General features: G+C 55.5%; 1 protein-coding gene across 1 annotated transcript in view; it reads right to left on the bottom strand.

The window, feature by feature from the left end:
- The window catches only part of PTK7 (protein tyrosine kinase 7 (inactive)), a gene marked incomplete at both ends in the record, with an annotated part of 56431 nt that overhangs the window by 15588 nt on the left and 24712 nt on the right, over nucleotides 1-16131 (bottom strand). Inside the window, 6 exons of the mRNA XM_080699788.1 lie at nucleotides 2747-3013; nucleotides 3185-3333; nucleotides 4493-4643; nucleotides 4730-4920; nucleotides 5278-5380; nucleotides 6149-6436. Of these exons, the coding sequence (XP_080555914.1) occupies nucleotides 2747-3013; nucleotides 3185-3333; nucleotides 4493-4643; nucleotides 4730-4920; nucleotides 5278-5380; nucleotides 6149-6436 (1149 nt within the window). The remainder of the gene's footprint in view (nucleotides 1-2746; nucleotides 3014-3184; nucleotides 3334-4492; nucleotides 4644-4729; nucleotides 4921-5277; nucleotides 5381-6148; nucleotides 6437-16131) is intronic.

The raw sequence follows: 16131 nt of genomic DNA, 5'->3' as shown, positions 1-16131 counted from the left end.
CACACACACACACACACACACACACACACACACACACACACACACACACGAAGCTGCAATCCTTCCATTGCGTTCTATGGAACCAGGCAAGTCACTGGTCACCCAGATTCCAGGGAAAAGAGAAACAGACTGTCCCTTGGAGGGGGAAGTGCTGACATCACATTACAGACAAAAGAGATGGGAGGGCTGCTGACAGCCGTCTGCAGCAACCCACTGCTCCGAACTGGAGGGAAACCACAGACGACTTTGCGAAGAACACTGGTTTTTAGAAGTCATTTGACTGTTCTGAGATTAGAATGTCACGGGCAAGAATACAAAGAGGGAGGCCAACCCGGAGCTGACTCCCAGTCCAGAGGAGCTGCTGGAGGTGCTGGAACAAAGGTGGCCGTGGGGAGGGAAGATGTGGTCAAATTCAGGGTATGTTTTAGGGCTGGTGGAGAAGGAGCGTGATGGCAGTGGGGGTGACAGAGAGGGAAGTCGGGGCACACTTGTGCTATCTGCGATTGGCTGGATGATGGTATTATTTACTGATAAGGAAAAGTGGGATGAGCAGGTTTGGGGGGAAATCAGGTATTTTCTTTTACTCATGAAGTTTGAATCCATTTGTAAATATTCACAAACATTTGTAGATATCCATTGTAGTAGTTGAATTACAAGTCTGGAGCTTCTGGGGGAAAAGTCAGGAGTCTAGGTCTGGAGGTCATCCCTCCATATGGTATTGAAGGTTTTAGACTGGCTCGCAGCACTGAGGAAGCTAGAACGGCTAAAATAGAACAGATCTGGGGATGGAGACTTGGCACATCATGGTATATTACAAAGAACCAGGGATTCAGAGTGACATAGGCCGGGATTTTGAATCTTGTCTCTATCATAGATTAGCGAATCACCATGACTTCTTTGAACCTGTCTTTGTGGTACTGGGGGTTGAACTCATGGGCATTCCATCTCTGAGCTACACCCTCAATCCTAGTTTTATTTTATATTTCCAAACAGGGTCTAAGTTGCAGAGGGCCTAAGTTGCTGAGGCTGGCCACCAATACACAATCCTCCTATCACAGCCTCCCAAGAACTGAGATCACAAGTGTTCACCACCCCGCATGGCTCTGAACCTGTTTTGTTTCTAGTATTAGGGACGAAACCCAGGTGCATTCTCTCTCCAATATACATCCGCAGCCCTTTTTATTTATTTATTTTTGTTCCTGTTTTTGTTTTGTGGTTACTAGAGATGGAACCCAGGGACATTCTACCTCTGGGCTATATGCCCACCTGTTTTATTTTTTATTTTGAAACAGTCTCACTAATTCGTGGAGGGCCTCACAAGGTTGCCAAGGGTGGCTGTGAACTTGTGATCCTCCTGTCTCAGCCTCCCAAGTACTGGGATTCCAGGCATGCGCCACTTGCCCAGTTTGTTTGTTTGTTTATATTTATTTATTTATTTTGTGGTACTGGGGATGGAACTCAGGGGCATTCTACCTCCGAACTACACCCCCAGCCCTATCTTTTAGTCTTTTATATTTTGAAACAGGGTCATACTGAGTTGCGAAGGGCCTCGCTGAGTAGCTGAGGCTGGCTGGCTGCAAACCGAGATCCCCCTGTCTCCACCTCCGGAATGCTGGGATTCCAAGTGTGCGCCACCATGTCCGGCTTTATTTTTTATTTTGAAACAAGGTCGTGCTTAGTTGCTGAGGCTGGCCTGGGTTCAATTCCCAGTACCACAATAAATAAATCCCTGTATCTGCTGCAAGCTGCATCATACGGTTCATCATTTGTGCTTCTGATCACATCTATTGCTTTTTCCCACTTTATAGTTAACTGGGTTTTTTGTTGTTGTTGTTGTTGTTTGCAGTGCTGGAGATGGACCCAGGGGCATTTTACCTCCAAGCTATACCCCCAGCCCTATTTTTTATTCTTTAATTTGAAACAAGTTCTCACTAAGTTGCAGAGGCCCTCACTAAGTAGCTGAGGCTGGCTGCAAAACAATTGTTTGTGCTACAGATTAAACCCAAGACTTTACACATGCTAGCAAGCACTCTACCAGAGTTACATCTCCAGCCTCTGGAAACAGGCTTGTAAAATGCCTAGGCTGGCCTCGAACTTGCAATCCTCTTAGGAGGCTGAGACATGTACCTCCATGCCTGGAGACAGAGGCTTGCTAAACTACCCAGGCTGGCCTTGAACTCACAATCCTCCTGTCTCAGTCTACTGAGTAGCTGAGACATGAACTGCCATGCCTGGCTCCTAACAATATGCTTATTAAAGAAACCTGGAAAGTGTAACTAAACAAAAATCACCCATTATCTTACACAGCATTACCTATCCCCAAAGAAAAGCAAGCATCTTTCCATCTGCTGCGTCCATCTCCCCAGCCACCGTGTGGGTAGGTAGTGGATTATCAGCCCCACTTTACGGATGAGGAGACCGCGCCCTAGCAAGCGATTTGCTCTGTTCACTGGGAACAGAGTGGAGTCAGGTCTTCAGACTCCCAGTCCAGTGCTCGTGCCTCTGCAGCCCAAACACCATTCTTCTGCGAGGGTGATCACCATTCCGTCGGGTGCACCCAGGCCAGTCTCTGTGCCTGGCTCTCCACTGATCCCAACATCCCCTCGTGGCAGGTGACTGATGCCCAAGGCTACAGGGCCCAGAACCAACAGGGCCTCTGGGGAGCCCCAGGGGCGCCTCTGCCCATCACACCCAGAGTCCAAGACCTCTTGTGACTCTCCCCAACCTTCAAGGAAAGTGCGCTCACTGGCCACGGTGATGTTGACGTCCTGTCGCCGCTGACCGGCCAGATTGGCTGCGTGGCAGGTGTAAGCACCAGCGTCGCTCTCGGCAGTGACGGCAAACACCAGCTCATGGCCCTTCTGGTAGACCCTGCCGTGGGCAGGCAGCCGGGCGCCCGCGTGCTCCCACCACACGCTGGGCTCCGGCAGACCCCCGGGGGGTGGGCAGGCCACACGCGCCTCGCTGCCAGCTGTGAACACCCGTGGCTCAAACGGCAACATGTCCTCAATCTCTGCGGGGTGGAAGCAGGAGAACAGCCTGCTCACCATGGGACTCTCCCGGGGCAAGTCCGGACCCCTCCCAGCCACAAATCCTCCCGGGAGCGTGTCCGCGGCCTCCCTCTCCCCTCCGGGATGCTACCTGGGTAGAAAGCGGAGCTGGAGCCCAACGTCAGCGTACCCACCTGCCAGCTGAAGCCTGGCCTCCAGGACGACCGGCGGGCCCCTCTGCCCCTCGCCAATGCAGCGGTAGACCCCTGCGTTGCGTGACCGGACCTGGGTCAGCAGCAGGGACCCGTTGGCAAACACCGTGGCTCTGCGGAGGTGCTGGGGGCTGTGGAGGGAGAGAGTGCTATTTGGGAGAAGTGGCCCATGGGCCTGCTTCTGGAAGGGAACACGACGGGATGGGACCCTGCCCGGCAAGGGCCAGAGGCGCAGAAAGGAGCGGGGCTGGGGGAAGGGAGCCGACACTCCACGCTAGTGTGCGGGTGTGCACGCACCTGTTCCTGCTTGTGTGCGGGTGTGCTTTCCAACCACAAGAGAGTTGGTTTATGTTCTGGTGAGGAAAGGACCATGCAAGTGAGTGAGAGGAAGAGGTGGGCCCAGCAGTACGCAAAGGAAGCCCGCTATTCAGGAGGCTGAGGCGGGAGGATGGCAGGCGTGAGCCAGGCTGGGTAACCTAGCAACCTACCACAAAAAGAATGAAAAAGCACAGGAGGTGGAAAGGGGGGCCCTGGGGTGTGGCTCAGTAGCAGAGTACCCCTCGGCTCAATCCCCAGTACTACAAAAAAAGTAGGTGTGAAGCTGGGCGTGGTGGCGCATGCTTGTGATCCCAGCATTTGGGAGGCTGGGACAGGAGGATCCGGGTTCACAGACAGCCTCAGCTACTTAGTGAGGCCCTTTGGGAGGTCTCCACCTCCCACATGCTGGGATTACAAGCATGTGTCACCATGCCCTGGTCAAGCTGATACGGCTCCAGGGGCCACAGCCCCTCAACCATACAGATGAACTTCCAGTGGTGGCCTCAGGGTTGAAACAAGGCCCCTAGCCTGGGAGCCGCATCCGCAGGAACCATAGATGTGCTCTCTGCCCTCCTAAAGTCTGCGCAAAGACAGAAGCCCAGAGAGAGAGCGGGAGAGCGGGAGCGAGAGCGAGAGAGAGAGGTGTGTTGGGGGTTGCTTCTGCCATCTGGGCCTTTCTATCCAGACTATGACCGCATTGGTCCCCGTGTCCCACCGATCCCTGGGTTTCTCCTCTCATCCCAAAGATCCATGCAGAAGAGAAGAGCCACCCTTAGCTCACAGAGCATCTTCATGAGAATTGGGAAAGCCCTTCCCAGAGACCTCTTCCCTTGGCAGAACTCATTTTGTACCAGTGAAGCATTCTACTGCCATCTGCTGGAGATGTGAAGTAACACACACACACACACACACACACACGTGCAGCACACCATGTGTGTTACGGTAAGGCAAGCCCCGGGCCAGAAGTCTTACCGACTACGGTTAGAGATGGGAGTGTCATCCTCAAAGACCCACTGAAGGCTTGGGGGTGGCTGGGCTGAGAACTGGCAGTGGAACATGGCCTCCTCGTTCCTTGCCACTACCAGGTCCTGGGGCGCCAGCACCACCCTGGCAAAGCTTTCATCTGCAGCAGGGGGAGCACAGAGAGTGAGCAGGGTGGCGAGCCCTTCCCATCCCTGCCACGCCGCCTCCACCACAAGCCGGGCTCACCTGCGATGCTCAAGGTGAAGTTCCGGCTGCTGCAGGCCTGGCCGAAGGGATTGTGGGCGCAGCAGGAGTAGAGGCCGCTGTGCTCGGGACTGGCCGGCCGGAGGGTCAGATTCCGCTCCTTGCTGCTGACCGTGTGGTTGCTCTGGCCATCAGACAGGGGGGTCCCATCCCGGAACCACTGGTAGGTGGGCCTGTGAGGCAGGGAGGAGGGAGTGCTCAGGGGCCAGCGGTGAGGATACGATCAGAGGGTCCAACTCGGCCCTTCGGCGTATAAGCGGAGGAACCGGGGCTGAGGCGGGGAGGCGACTTGCAGAAGGAACGCATCACTTGGGAGACAGAATCAGGTGCAGATTCTAGATCTCTCGCTCTTAGAATCTAGGCTCACTCCATGCAGTGTGGACCCTCCTTGGGTCACAGGGGCTGGTGGGGAGCATCCGGGAGGGGGGGTGGCAAGAGGGACAAGCAAGGCCCATCTGCAGAGCCTGGGATCTGGAGACACAACGTGGCTACGAGAACAAGCCTCTTCACCCCCGCCCCCGGCTCCTTACCGGGGGTGTCCATCAATGTGACAGCGGAGTGTGACCTGGGTGTGTGGCTGGATCTCGGCTTCTGACGCCGGATGCTTGAGGACCACAGGGCCCGCCTCGATCCCTGTAGCAGAGGCCACAATGGCAGTGAGGGTGGGATGGCAGGGGAGCCAGACAAGCAAGAAACCAGGAACCTGGAGGCCCTGGATCCAACACACCCAGAGGCCCTGGAGACAGCGGCTGGGGCTTTAGGTACCAGGCAGTTCATACCTGGCCCCCCGCTGGGCAAGCCCTACTAGCCAAGGGCCTCACTGCCCTTCCCATTCCTGAAAACATCAGCAGAAAGTAGTCCCAAGACTTGAAGGAAATAAGACCAAAAAAAAAAAACTTGGAAAAAGTGACACTTCTCAGTATAAGGGTGTGCCTAGCACGTGTGAGGCCCTGAGTTTAATTCCTAGCCCAGAGAAAAAGAGAGAGAGAGAGAGAGAGAGAGAGAGAGAGAGAGAGAGAGATAGATAGATTTTTTTTGTGGTACTGGGGATGGAACCCAGGGGCATTTTACCTCCAAGCCACAACCCCAGCCCTATTTTTTATTCCTTATTTTGAAACAGGGTCTCACTAAGTTGCAGGGGGCCTCACTAAGTAGCTGAAGCTGGCGGAGAACTGCGATCCTCCTGCCTCAACCTCCCGAATGCTGAGATTACAAGCGTGCCCACCACGCCCAGCTAAGCTAAGAGAGAGATTTTTAACTTATAAGCAGAAATAGCTAACCACAATCACACTCTGCCGCCTCAATGGACTGGCAACGGGAGAAGCGGGGACAAAGAAGGTGTCCCTGAGGCTCAGCAGTCAAGGATCTGGCGAGGGCGTCCAGCAAGCCCCAGGCGCTCACATTTGATGTTGAAGGAGGCATTGGCACTCCGGGCTTCCTCTCCAGTGACGTTATCCCGAGCCACACACTGGAAGGCGCCGGAGTCCTGCAGTCGGTCCACAGCTGCGAAGCTCAGGCTACTGCCCTGGGCAAAACGCCGCTCCGTGTCTTGGACGGGGGCCCCGTTGAGCAGCCAGTACACGTGCACGGGGCCTGGGGCCTCGACCTCGCAGCGGAGCAGCGCCCGGCGCCCCTGCAGCGCATCCTGGGAGGACGGCTCTTTGACGAACATGATGGCTGCCTGGGCACCTGCAGATGGGGATACGGGAGAGGCAGGTGAGGAGGAGCCTCCGCAGCCTCTGCCCTGTAACAGGAAGAGGAGAGGCGCCAGGCACACAGGAGGGGCCCGTGGCACAGGTGTGCAGGGGCACATTCCACAACTGCCAAGAATCCACTGAGGATTTTTTTTTTTTTTTTGCAGTACAGGGGATGGAACCCAGAGGGTATTCTACCTCCGAGCTACACCCCCAGTCCTATTTTTTATTCTTTATTTTGAAACAGGGTCTCACTGAGTTGCAAAGGGGCTCCCTCACTAGGTAGCTGAGGCTGGCCATGAACCGCAACCCTTCTGTCTCAGCCTCCCGAATGCTGAGATTACAAGCATGTGCCACCACGCCCTGCCCACTACGGAATTTAAACTGCTCTGAGGGACACTGAGACAGTACCCTCCCTCACGGGGTTTCGAGACCAGAGGACACACAGAACAATCCGGTGACACAGGACACAACTGTGGTCACATGAATGCCAAGTGGATGATGTGTGTCGTCAGCTCTGTACAGAGGAAGGAGCCCTGCGGGCTGGTGAGGGTTCTGGGAGACAGAGCCTCAGTGCCATGGGACTGGATCCTGGGAGACCGTGTGTGTGTGTGTGTGTGTGTGTGTGTGTGTGTGTGTGTGTGTGTGGTACTGGGGATGAAACCCAGGGGCATCCTACCTCTGAACTACACCTCCAGCCCTATTTTATTCAGAAACAGATTCTCACTAAGTTGCTGAGGGCCTCACTGAGCTGCTAAGGCTGGCAGTGAACCTGCAATCCTCTGTCTCAGCCTCCCAAGTACTGGGATTACAAGCGTGCGCCACCATGGCCGGCTCCTAGGAGGCCTTAATGCCAGCTGGAGGAGCAGGGGGCATTAGCGATGAAGCCTCCACCCTCCACCATCAAGAATCAAGACATTGAAGAAAGTCCATCTGGACCCAAAGGAACTACTGGGAGGGCCACTCCCACACGCACACACACATCCAGGGTGCTGGCAGCAAGGTTGCAGCACGGGTGGGGGTCAGCGAGCTTTGAAGCCCACACACAGGCACCCTGCAGCCCAAAGCTCCCCAGGGGCTTCTTAGGGAGAACCTACTCCCTCAGCTAGAAACACTAATGCTCTCTAGAAACCCGGGTATCACTAAAGACATGCCAGAACCACCCTTGGGTCCTGTGTGCTATCCCTAAGATCCCCAGCTTTTCTGTGCTATGGTGAGTGGAGAGTCCTAGATTTTCACCTGCTGCCCATCCCCTGCTGCCAGGTATACTGTTCAGCTCCGGCCAGAGCTGAGGGGTCACCATGAACAAGGGGCTGGGGGGCTCCGCAACCCCAGGGAGAACAGGGGCGAGAGAGATGCCGCTGTGGAACACAGATGGGCTAAGAAGGCAGAGGCAGGCCGGCAGGTGGGTGGTGGTCACAGGAGTGACTCACAGGGCTTTGTTCCTGGCCCACGTGCGCGCCTGGCAGAGGAGCTGCTAGCCTTGAACATGGAAGAGGATGCTCCCACTGCCACAGAGGCAGGCTCTGCCCTTTGCCAAACCGGGCCACGCAAGGACAGGGAGGGCCTTACCGGGCCCTCCCAACCCTTCCCAAACCATAAGTTAGTCTGGGCCCAGAGAGCACCCTTCCAAGTCCCTAGAAGTGGGGTCTGGTTCTCGAAGGCATGCGGATCAGTCTTCAAATAAAGTCTGTGTGAAGACAAGTCCAGGATGCTCCAGGGCTGGGTTCGAATGTGGCCCTGCCCTGTGTCGGCCCAGCTCCCTCCCAGCCTGTCTGAAATGCCAGCACAACACAGGCACAGTCCCAGAGCTGGAGGCAGCCCACACGGCCCTCCCGCTTCTCAGCGGGGCACTGTGGTCCTCTGGGTGGGACAGTTCAGCACGCTGAGCTAACCCACCCACCCACCCACCTCGCAAACCTGCCCCCAGGCACTGCCGAGCACCCCCAGCGACTGTGCCAATCCAAATAGACTCCCACGCAGTTCCAAATACTCCGCAGGGGTGTGGCCCTACCCTGCCAGGCATTGTGAGACAACCCCTTCACGGCACAGACGGCTAAACCTAGGCACAGAAACACAGAGGATAGTTCACAAGTAGAAAAGCCCGGACGGTGACCCCAGGAGCCAACCCCTGGCCCACGCTCTCAGCCCTACCCTAGAAGTACCCGATCCTGTAACTGGGAGTCACCCCCCATGGCTGGGACGTGAGGTAGACATCTCCCTCAAAAGCAATGCCGGGGAGGAAGGCACCCAGCAGGCGCTGGCCGAACAGAAGCAACCGAAGTCAAAGTCAGGTGGGGCGAGCCCGGCAGCAGACGCTCTTGCTGACCACCTCGCATGGTAACACAGGCAGGCTGGGCCTGAGGTGCCAGCAGGCCTTTGCAAATGTGCCAAAATCTGGGGACCCTCCACCCAGAAGGCCAGGATGCTCAGCAAATACCAAAGAGAGCCTACCCGCCTTCAGGTGTGAAAAACCCCACCCTCTGCTTGGTTTCTGCAGACACGGTGGGAGCCAGGAGCCCCCTGCCCAACAGGGAGAAGACTAAGGGTTTCAATTCAGATAGGCCGGGCTCACGCTCTGTCACACTCAGTGTGTCTGATCTTGTGACAAGACTGTCCGTGCCTCAGTTTCTCCTGCCTTGCTCAAGGGTGTCACAGGTGTGGAGTGCCTTGGCCAGAGTGCGCCTGTAGTACACGGCTACTACTGACCGTCCCTTCCTTTAGGACTCACATTCTAAGAACGTTAGAAAGTTCACCTCTCGCCGGGCGTGGTGGCGCACGTCTGTGATCCCAGTACTTGGGAGGCAGAGGAGGGTCTCAGGTTCACAACCAGCCTGAGCTACACAGGGAGGTTCTCTGCAACTCAGTGAGATCCTGTTTCCAAATCAAGGAAAAAAAAAAAAAATAGGGGTTTAGAGGTGTAGCTCAGAGGTAGAAAGCTGCTGGGTTCAATACCCAATACTGCAGGAAGAAAGGGAGAAAGGAAAGGAAGGAAAGGAAAGAAGGAAGGAAAGGAAGGAAGGAAGGAAGGGAGGAAGGAAGGAAGGAAGGAAGGAAGGATAAAAAGAGTCAGGCGTGGTGGCGCACGCTTGTAATCACAGCATTTGGGAGGCTGCAACAGGAGGATCCTGGTTTGCGGCCAGCCTCAGCTACTTAGGCCTTTTGCAACTCAGTGAGACCCTGTTTCAAAATAAAGAATAATAATAATAAAAAAAATAGGGCTGGGGTATACTTGGAGGTCGAATGCCCCCTGGGCTCCATCCCCAGTGCTGCAAAATGAAGGAGAGAAAGCTCCCCTCTAGCCAAGGCCAAGATCACGCCCAGACCCTCCAAAGGCCTGGCCACCAAGTACTGGAGAAGTCTGGCGTGAACCAGCTGCTGGGTGGGAGGGCAGAAACAGGGCCGTGGGGCTGCAGGAGCCACAGACCACCTGCCTCAGAAACAGGAGCTGGGAGAGGAGCTGGCACAATCAGGAGGACCCCGGCTCAGCCCCAGCATCCCATCCGGGGCCCGGCTGGGCTGCTCCAAGGCTGTGGTGACTGCCTGCTGCATTCCCAGACTGCCACTCAGAACCCAAGGCCCCCAGGCCAGCGCCCAGGAGACATCAAAGCCAGCGTGGGGGCCTCGGCCCTGACGTCAGCTCACAGCAGGTCCTGGTTAGTGCTTGGCTGGGGCCGACTTTAGATGTTTCATGAAGCAGAGAAAGGGGCCTCCGGCTTCTCCTCCCAGCCCCAGGCCGAGAGGCTCCTTGACTGGGGCAGGCTCAGCGCTGGGCACCTGTGTTTGCTCAGAAGACCTGAGTGGGCCCAGCCTGGCACACTTGGCTAACAGGTTGAGGGGTCTGGGGTCTCTGAAAGCTGGAAGACAAGTAGAAGACAGGCAGAAGACTTTTTTTTTTTTTTTTTTTTTTTTTGCGGTACTGGGATGGAACCCAGCGGCATTCTACCTCCAAGCTACACTCTCAGCCTACTTTTTATTCTTTTTTATTTTGGTGGTACTGGGGTTCCTGGAAACCCTTCTACTTCCGGGCTACACTCCCAGACCTATTTTTCATACTTTTTGGATTTGGAAACAGGGTCTCTTAAGCCAGTGCAGCTGGCTTCGAACCTGCGCGAACCTCCTGTCTCCGCCTCCCAAGTGCAAGGATTACAAGCATGCGCCACCACACCCGGCCTACTTTTCATTCTTCACTTTGAAACAGGGTCTCACTGAGCTGCAAAGGGCCTCACTAAGTAGCTGAGACTGTCCGTGAACCACGATCCTCCGATCCTCCGGTCTCAGCCTTCCACCCAGATGCTGGGTTATAAGCGATGAAGGCAGCACCTGCCTCGGGGTGACCAACATTCCCGCCCCTTCTGCCTGGCTCGAGGATGTCCCTAGGCCTGGTGTGGGAAAGGCCTTCTTGGTGGCACAGGGGCCTGGGGCCAAACAAGGCTGCCCTGCTGTTTTGGAGAGCCTCGGCGCACACCGACTCCACCCCTGCTTGTACACCGCGCTCCACCGAGGTGGGCTGCACAGCGCCACAGCTTTGTTGCTGCCTGATGCCCTGCCACCTCGGCGTGGCCTCCTTGAACCCTTCACCTCGCTGCGGGATGGGACAACAGGCCTACCACCCAGGCTGTGTGGGGACTAAGTGGGTTTATGTACGCAAAGCCCACACACAGCACGGAGCACCCAGTGGCTCAGTGACAGGCAGACAAAGCCATCAGCCCACACCAGGCACAGACCCCAACCGAGCTGGAGCTCGGAACACCCAATAAGGACATTCTCCAAACCGTCGCCTGGGCTCCCTAATGGCCATCTAAACACAGACACTCGCCCACCCCGCGCCTCCAGCCTCAGCCCCTTGAGAAAGCGCCGGTGGGCAGCAACCCAACGCTGGCGCCCGCTTCCAGCCCCCACAAGCATCTGGCCTGCTGCCCGCTCTGCTGGGCTCCAGGTCCAGCTGACCTGTGTGTATGCAAGTGTGTGTGCACACACATGTAGAGACAAGATTGCTACGGGGAGCAGAAAACAGTAGGAAGTGTTTCCCAAACATTCCAGCTCTAAAAAATGCTGGCTGCTTCAGTCTAGGTACCGACCTCAACTCCCACCTCTCAGGGCTTAAGCCCTTGAGCCTAGGAAAAATACCCCCAAGCCCTGGATAGGTCCTAGAACCTGTCAAACATGGCCTGTCGACACTAACTACTTCCTCTCCTTGTGTGTGTGTGTGTGTGTGTGTGTGGTGTGTGTGGTGTGGTGCTGAAGATGGAACCTAGGGGCATTCTACCTCCAAGCTACACCCCAGCCCCATTTTTTATTCTTTTTTTTTTTTTTTCTGGGTCTGGGGATGGAACCCAGGGGCATTTGACATCCGAGCTACACCCACTGCCCTGTTTTTTATTCTTTATTTTTGAAACAGGGTCTCACTAAGTTGCGGAGTGCCTCACTAAGTAGCCAAGGCTGTCCGCGAACCACAATCCTGTGGTCTCAGCCTCCCAAATGCTGGGATTACAAGCATGCGCCACCACACACCTGGCTCCATTTTTTATTCTTTATTTTGAAACAGTGTCTCACTGAGTTACAGAGGGCCTCACTAAGTAGCTGAGGCTGGCTGTGAACCTGGATCCTCCTGTCTTAGCCTCCCAAGTACTGGAATTACAAGCGTGTGCCACCACGCCGCCCGGCTCTTCCTCCTCTTATTATTGAAGACAATTCCATCCTTTGGATGGATACCTCAAAACCAGGCTGAGACATCAAAATCTTAGTTTGTGTTACCTGCCCCAAAGTCATCTAGGACTGTGCTCCAGGACTGTGCTCCAGGAGGGCATTTGCACAGCGGCATATGGTCCTCTGAGTGACTGTGACCTCCCCTGTACCCAACGTCAACAGGCCACACATACCTGGCTGACTCCTCCACACCAGGACATGACCAAGACTCAGTGTGCGGCTCCAGAATCAGGTCCCCACAGGGGACCTCCCCAGGCCCAAGATAGAGCAGTAATGGGGCAGAGGCCGGGAAAGCACAAGTATGCCAGGTAAGAGCAGTCCCAGGCTCCCTGTCCTACAGAGGACAGTCCTCCTCCTAAGACCCCACTATCCAGAAACTTCAAGGTAGCAAGTGACAGCCAGGGAACCCTCCCCACAAACCGAGCAGCCTGCCCAATGCCACTCCCAGAGGGGCTGGCGCGGAGGCCTTGGAGGGCTTCCGGCTGGCCCACTTTCAACTGCTTTTAAGCCAAAAAGAAGGCCCGTGACCCAGAAACATGGGTAATTTTGAAGGAACAAATCTCAACTGCTGCAGGAATAAGTCATGTGGGTGAACACTAGACCCAGTCACTCCCAGTTCTCCCGGATTGGCAGAGCCACAAAGTACTGCAGGGGTACTTGTGACTCTGGGGATTGGAATGTTCTTTTCAACTACCACCAGTGCATGCTATGTGTGGCTTTAGCATCCGCCAACAGACCGTCTGCTGAGGAGCCCAGAACTTAAAGGGTCAGAGGCTGCCCAGGATGGTCCACAGCCAACTCTGAGACTCAGTGGGTTGGCAGGGCATGAAGTTCCATCCCTCTACCTTCCCTGGGGTCTGCGCCAGGCCTCCAGTTCACCAACACGGGCTGCCACCCGAGTCCATCCCAGATCTTGCGCTGAGGAGGGCTAGAAGGAGCAGAGCCAGGGACGCTGCTGGGTTGTCCTATCCTGGGACTGAACCATTAATATCTGGAAAGGTTCCCACACCCAGATTAGAGAACAGAGCAAGACCACTGGAGACCAGGCCAGAAGCAACCTGGCAGGCCAGTTTATTCACCTTGGGGCTAAAGCACAACTCAGACCTGCCCATCCCACTCCAGGGAAGGACTGGAGTCTCCCAACCCACTGCTAACAGCTGGGAGGGGACCTTACAGCGGCACCCAAGACCAGAGGGCCGAGACTCCGGCCGGGGTTGTGGCTTAAGGTGCTCCCAGCAGGGCCGTGCCACTCCGTCCTCTACGGGGGCCGGGAGCCTGGAACTTGGCACCGTGTCTTGCCCTTTGAGATCCTTCGCTGCCTGTGGTGTTATCCTGCCTCGTGTCTGAGGAGACGCTGCATCCAGCGTGCCGTGGTGTGATCAGTCGGAAGGAACGTGGCTGGGTAAGGAGACCCAGGTTCTGCTCCACTTGCAGCCACTAGCAAGCAGGAGAAGCCCGGCCAGTCACCACCCGCTCCCAGGCGGTCTGACTATAGAAGTAGAGAAACTAGAGCACAAAATGGACAGGTGACCTAGCACCACATGACCCACGAGGACAGTGGAGGCCTGGGAGGCAGTCGGAGGCAGGGCCACAGCCTCCCCACCCCAGCCTCCCGCTGCAGAGGTAGCCCTGCGGCAAATAAAGCCAGGGCCTTGAGAGGCGGTGGGCGGTGTCTGCCACGCCCTTCCACCCCTGCCTTCACCCCCCAGGAGACTCCCTCTGCCTTCTGTGGACTCGTGCCCATGACATGCCTGCCTCTTCTGTGTCGGAGGGGAGCGGTGCCTGGCCTACCAAGTAACTGCTTCACGAGCAAGTACGGGGAAACTAAGTCACACAGGACCTACCTGACCGAAAATCCTGTCCTGATCCACCTTAATTAAGCAACTTAATTTTCCTGAGGTTTAGTTTTCCCATCTGAAAGATGGTAGCCTTAAAATGAGTTTTCTTCTGTCGTTTTTAATAAGGTCCTTGATAACAGGCTGATCTTGATCTCCTGGGCTCAAGGGATCCTCCCGCCTCGGCCTCCCAGGAGCACGCAGGATCTTGAGAGTCAGAGCAGGAAACGGATCTACAGTGCAGCCCAGAAGCCAGCTTCCCATGAAGGCGGGGACACCGCCTTGGGACTGGCTGGACATAAGCCTTAGTTTGGTGCATTTTTCAAGACAGGCTCAAAAAACTGTGGGCCTCCATCCCATGAGCCTTTTGTGCCCCGCTCTGCCTCAAACCTGAGGAGCTTATTACCCACGCAGACACACACATGGCCTGCCCTTTATCCTGCCCACATCCCAACACTGCTGAATCCTAGGCATGTTGGGGGGGGGGGGGCACTGCAATTCCACTCAACAGGGAAAAGCTTCCCTGGCTTCTAAATAAGCCCCCAAATCCCTGACACTTGTTCTAATACAGTAGCCACTAGCTACATGATGGGTTAGTGGGGATTGCGCGGGATTGCAAGCGTGCGCCACCATGCCCGGCTCCTACTTTTTATTTTTTATTCTTTATTTTGAAACAGGGTCTCACTAAGTTGCAGAGAGCCTCATTAATTGGCTGAGGCTGGCTGTGAACCTGTGATCTCCTGCCTCAGCCTCCCAAATGCTGGGATTACAAGCGTGGGCCTCCACGCCCTGCTAAATGAATTCTTCTTAAAACAAGTAAGTGCCTGAGCAAGTGGTCCATCGTTTACAAATCAGCCGTAGCCAGGTATGGTGGCGCGTGCTAGGATGGCAGGTTCACACCTGGCTCAACAACTTAGTGAGGCCCTCCACAACTTGGAGAGACCCTGTTTAAAAATAAAACAGAGCTGTGGGTGTAGCTCAGAGCCAGAATGGAATGTCCCTGGGTTCAATAAAAAAAAATTGAAAAACTGAAAACTCAGTCTTGGGGGAGGTTACTAGAGATTGAACCCAGAGATATTTTACCTCTGAGCTATACACCCAGCTCCGTTTTACTTTTTATTTGAAAACAGTGTCTAAGTGGCTGAGGGCTTTGCTAAACTGCAGAGGCTGGCCGCGAACCTGATCCTGTCTCTGCCTCTTAAATACTCGGGTTACACGTATACGACACCACACCCAGCAAAAATCTGTCTTTATATCTATACCTCTCAGCCGGGCATGGTGGCGCATGCTCCTAATCCCAGCATTTGGGAGGCTGAGACAGGGGAATCGTGGTCTGAGGATAGCCTTAGCTACTTAGTGCAAAACTCAATGAGACCCTGTTTCAAAATAAAGAATAGGAAAAAAATAGGGCTGGGGGTGTAGCTTGGAGGCAGAATGCCCCTGGGTTCAATCCCTAGTACCACAAATCAAAACGAAATCTACACCTCTCTGCAGGCTAGGGAGCGCCACTGCCCCCACATCACCGTATCCTGGACACACACACCGACTTCTCTCTCTGATCCTCAAAAGTCACTCAAGAGGCCGGACCTCGGCTGGTCTCAAAGGGACAAGAGAGTCGGCCTCATACTTTATATCTAGATGTGCTCTGCAAACCACTTCCCGGGCAGCCAGGAGCGGGGACTGTGAGGGAATCGCTCTGCTATGTCGGGATGTGGAAAGCTGGAGCGTGCAGGGCCCGAGGCGTTTGCCGCCTGGCCGGCCGGCCGGCCACAAAGATGGCTGACACATGTACAGGAGGCCACGGGGGCCTTGGCAGCCGGCCCCCCAGGCAGGGCCCTGGAGTCAGAGCCACGCACCACCCACAGCCCCTTCCCCAGCCTCCCTCTGCAGAGGAGCACTGCGGCAGCCCCACCTGTCCTCCAGCAACAGCTGCCTCTGAAAACCAACCCCTCTCCCCAAGGGTTTTAGAAAGGGCCGCTCCCTAGGTCGGGAGTATGCCCAACCCGGGACACAAGGAGAATCCGGGCGATGCAGAAGGCAGGAAGGAACTTAGGAGAACCGTGGCTTAAGGAGACAAAGGTATACTACAGCACCCCAGAATCATGGGTGGGGGCAGGATGGCACAGAGCTCCCCAGCCCCTTCTTT

Source organism: Muscardinus avellanarius (assembly GCF_963383645.1).
Source record: "Muscardinus avellanarius genome assembly, chromosome: 8".
Classification (NCBI taxonomy): domain Eukaryota; kingdom Metazoa; phylum Chordata; class Mammalia; order Rodentia; family Gliridae; genus Muscardinus; species Muscardinus avellanarius.
This window is presented reverse-complemented; position numbering and strand designations above follow the sequence as displayed.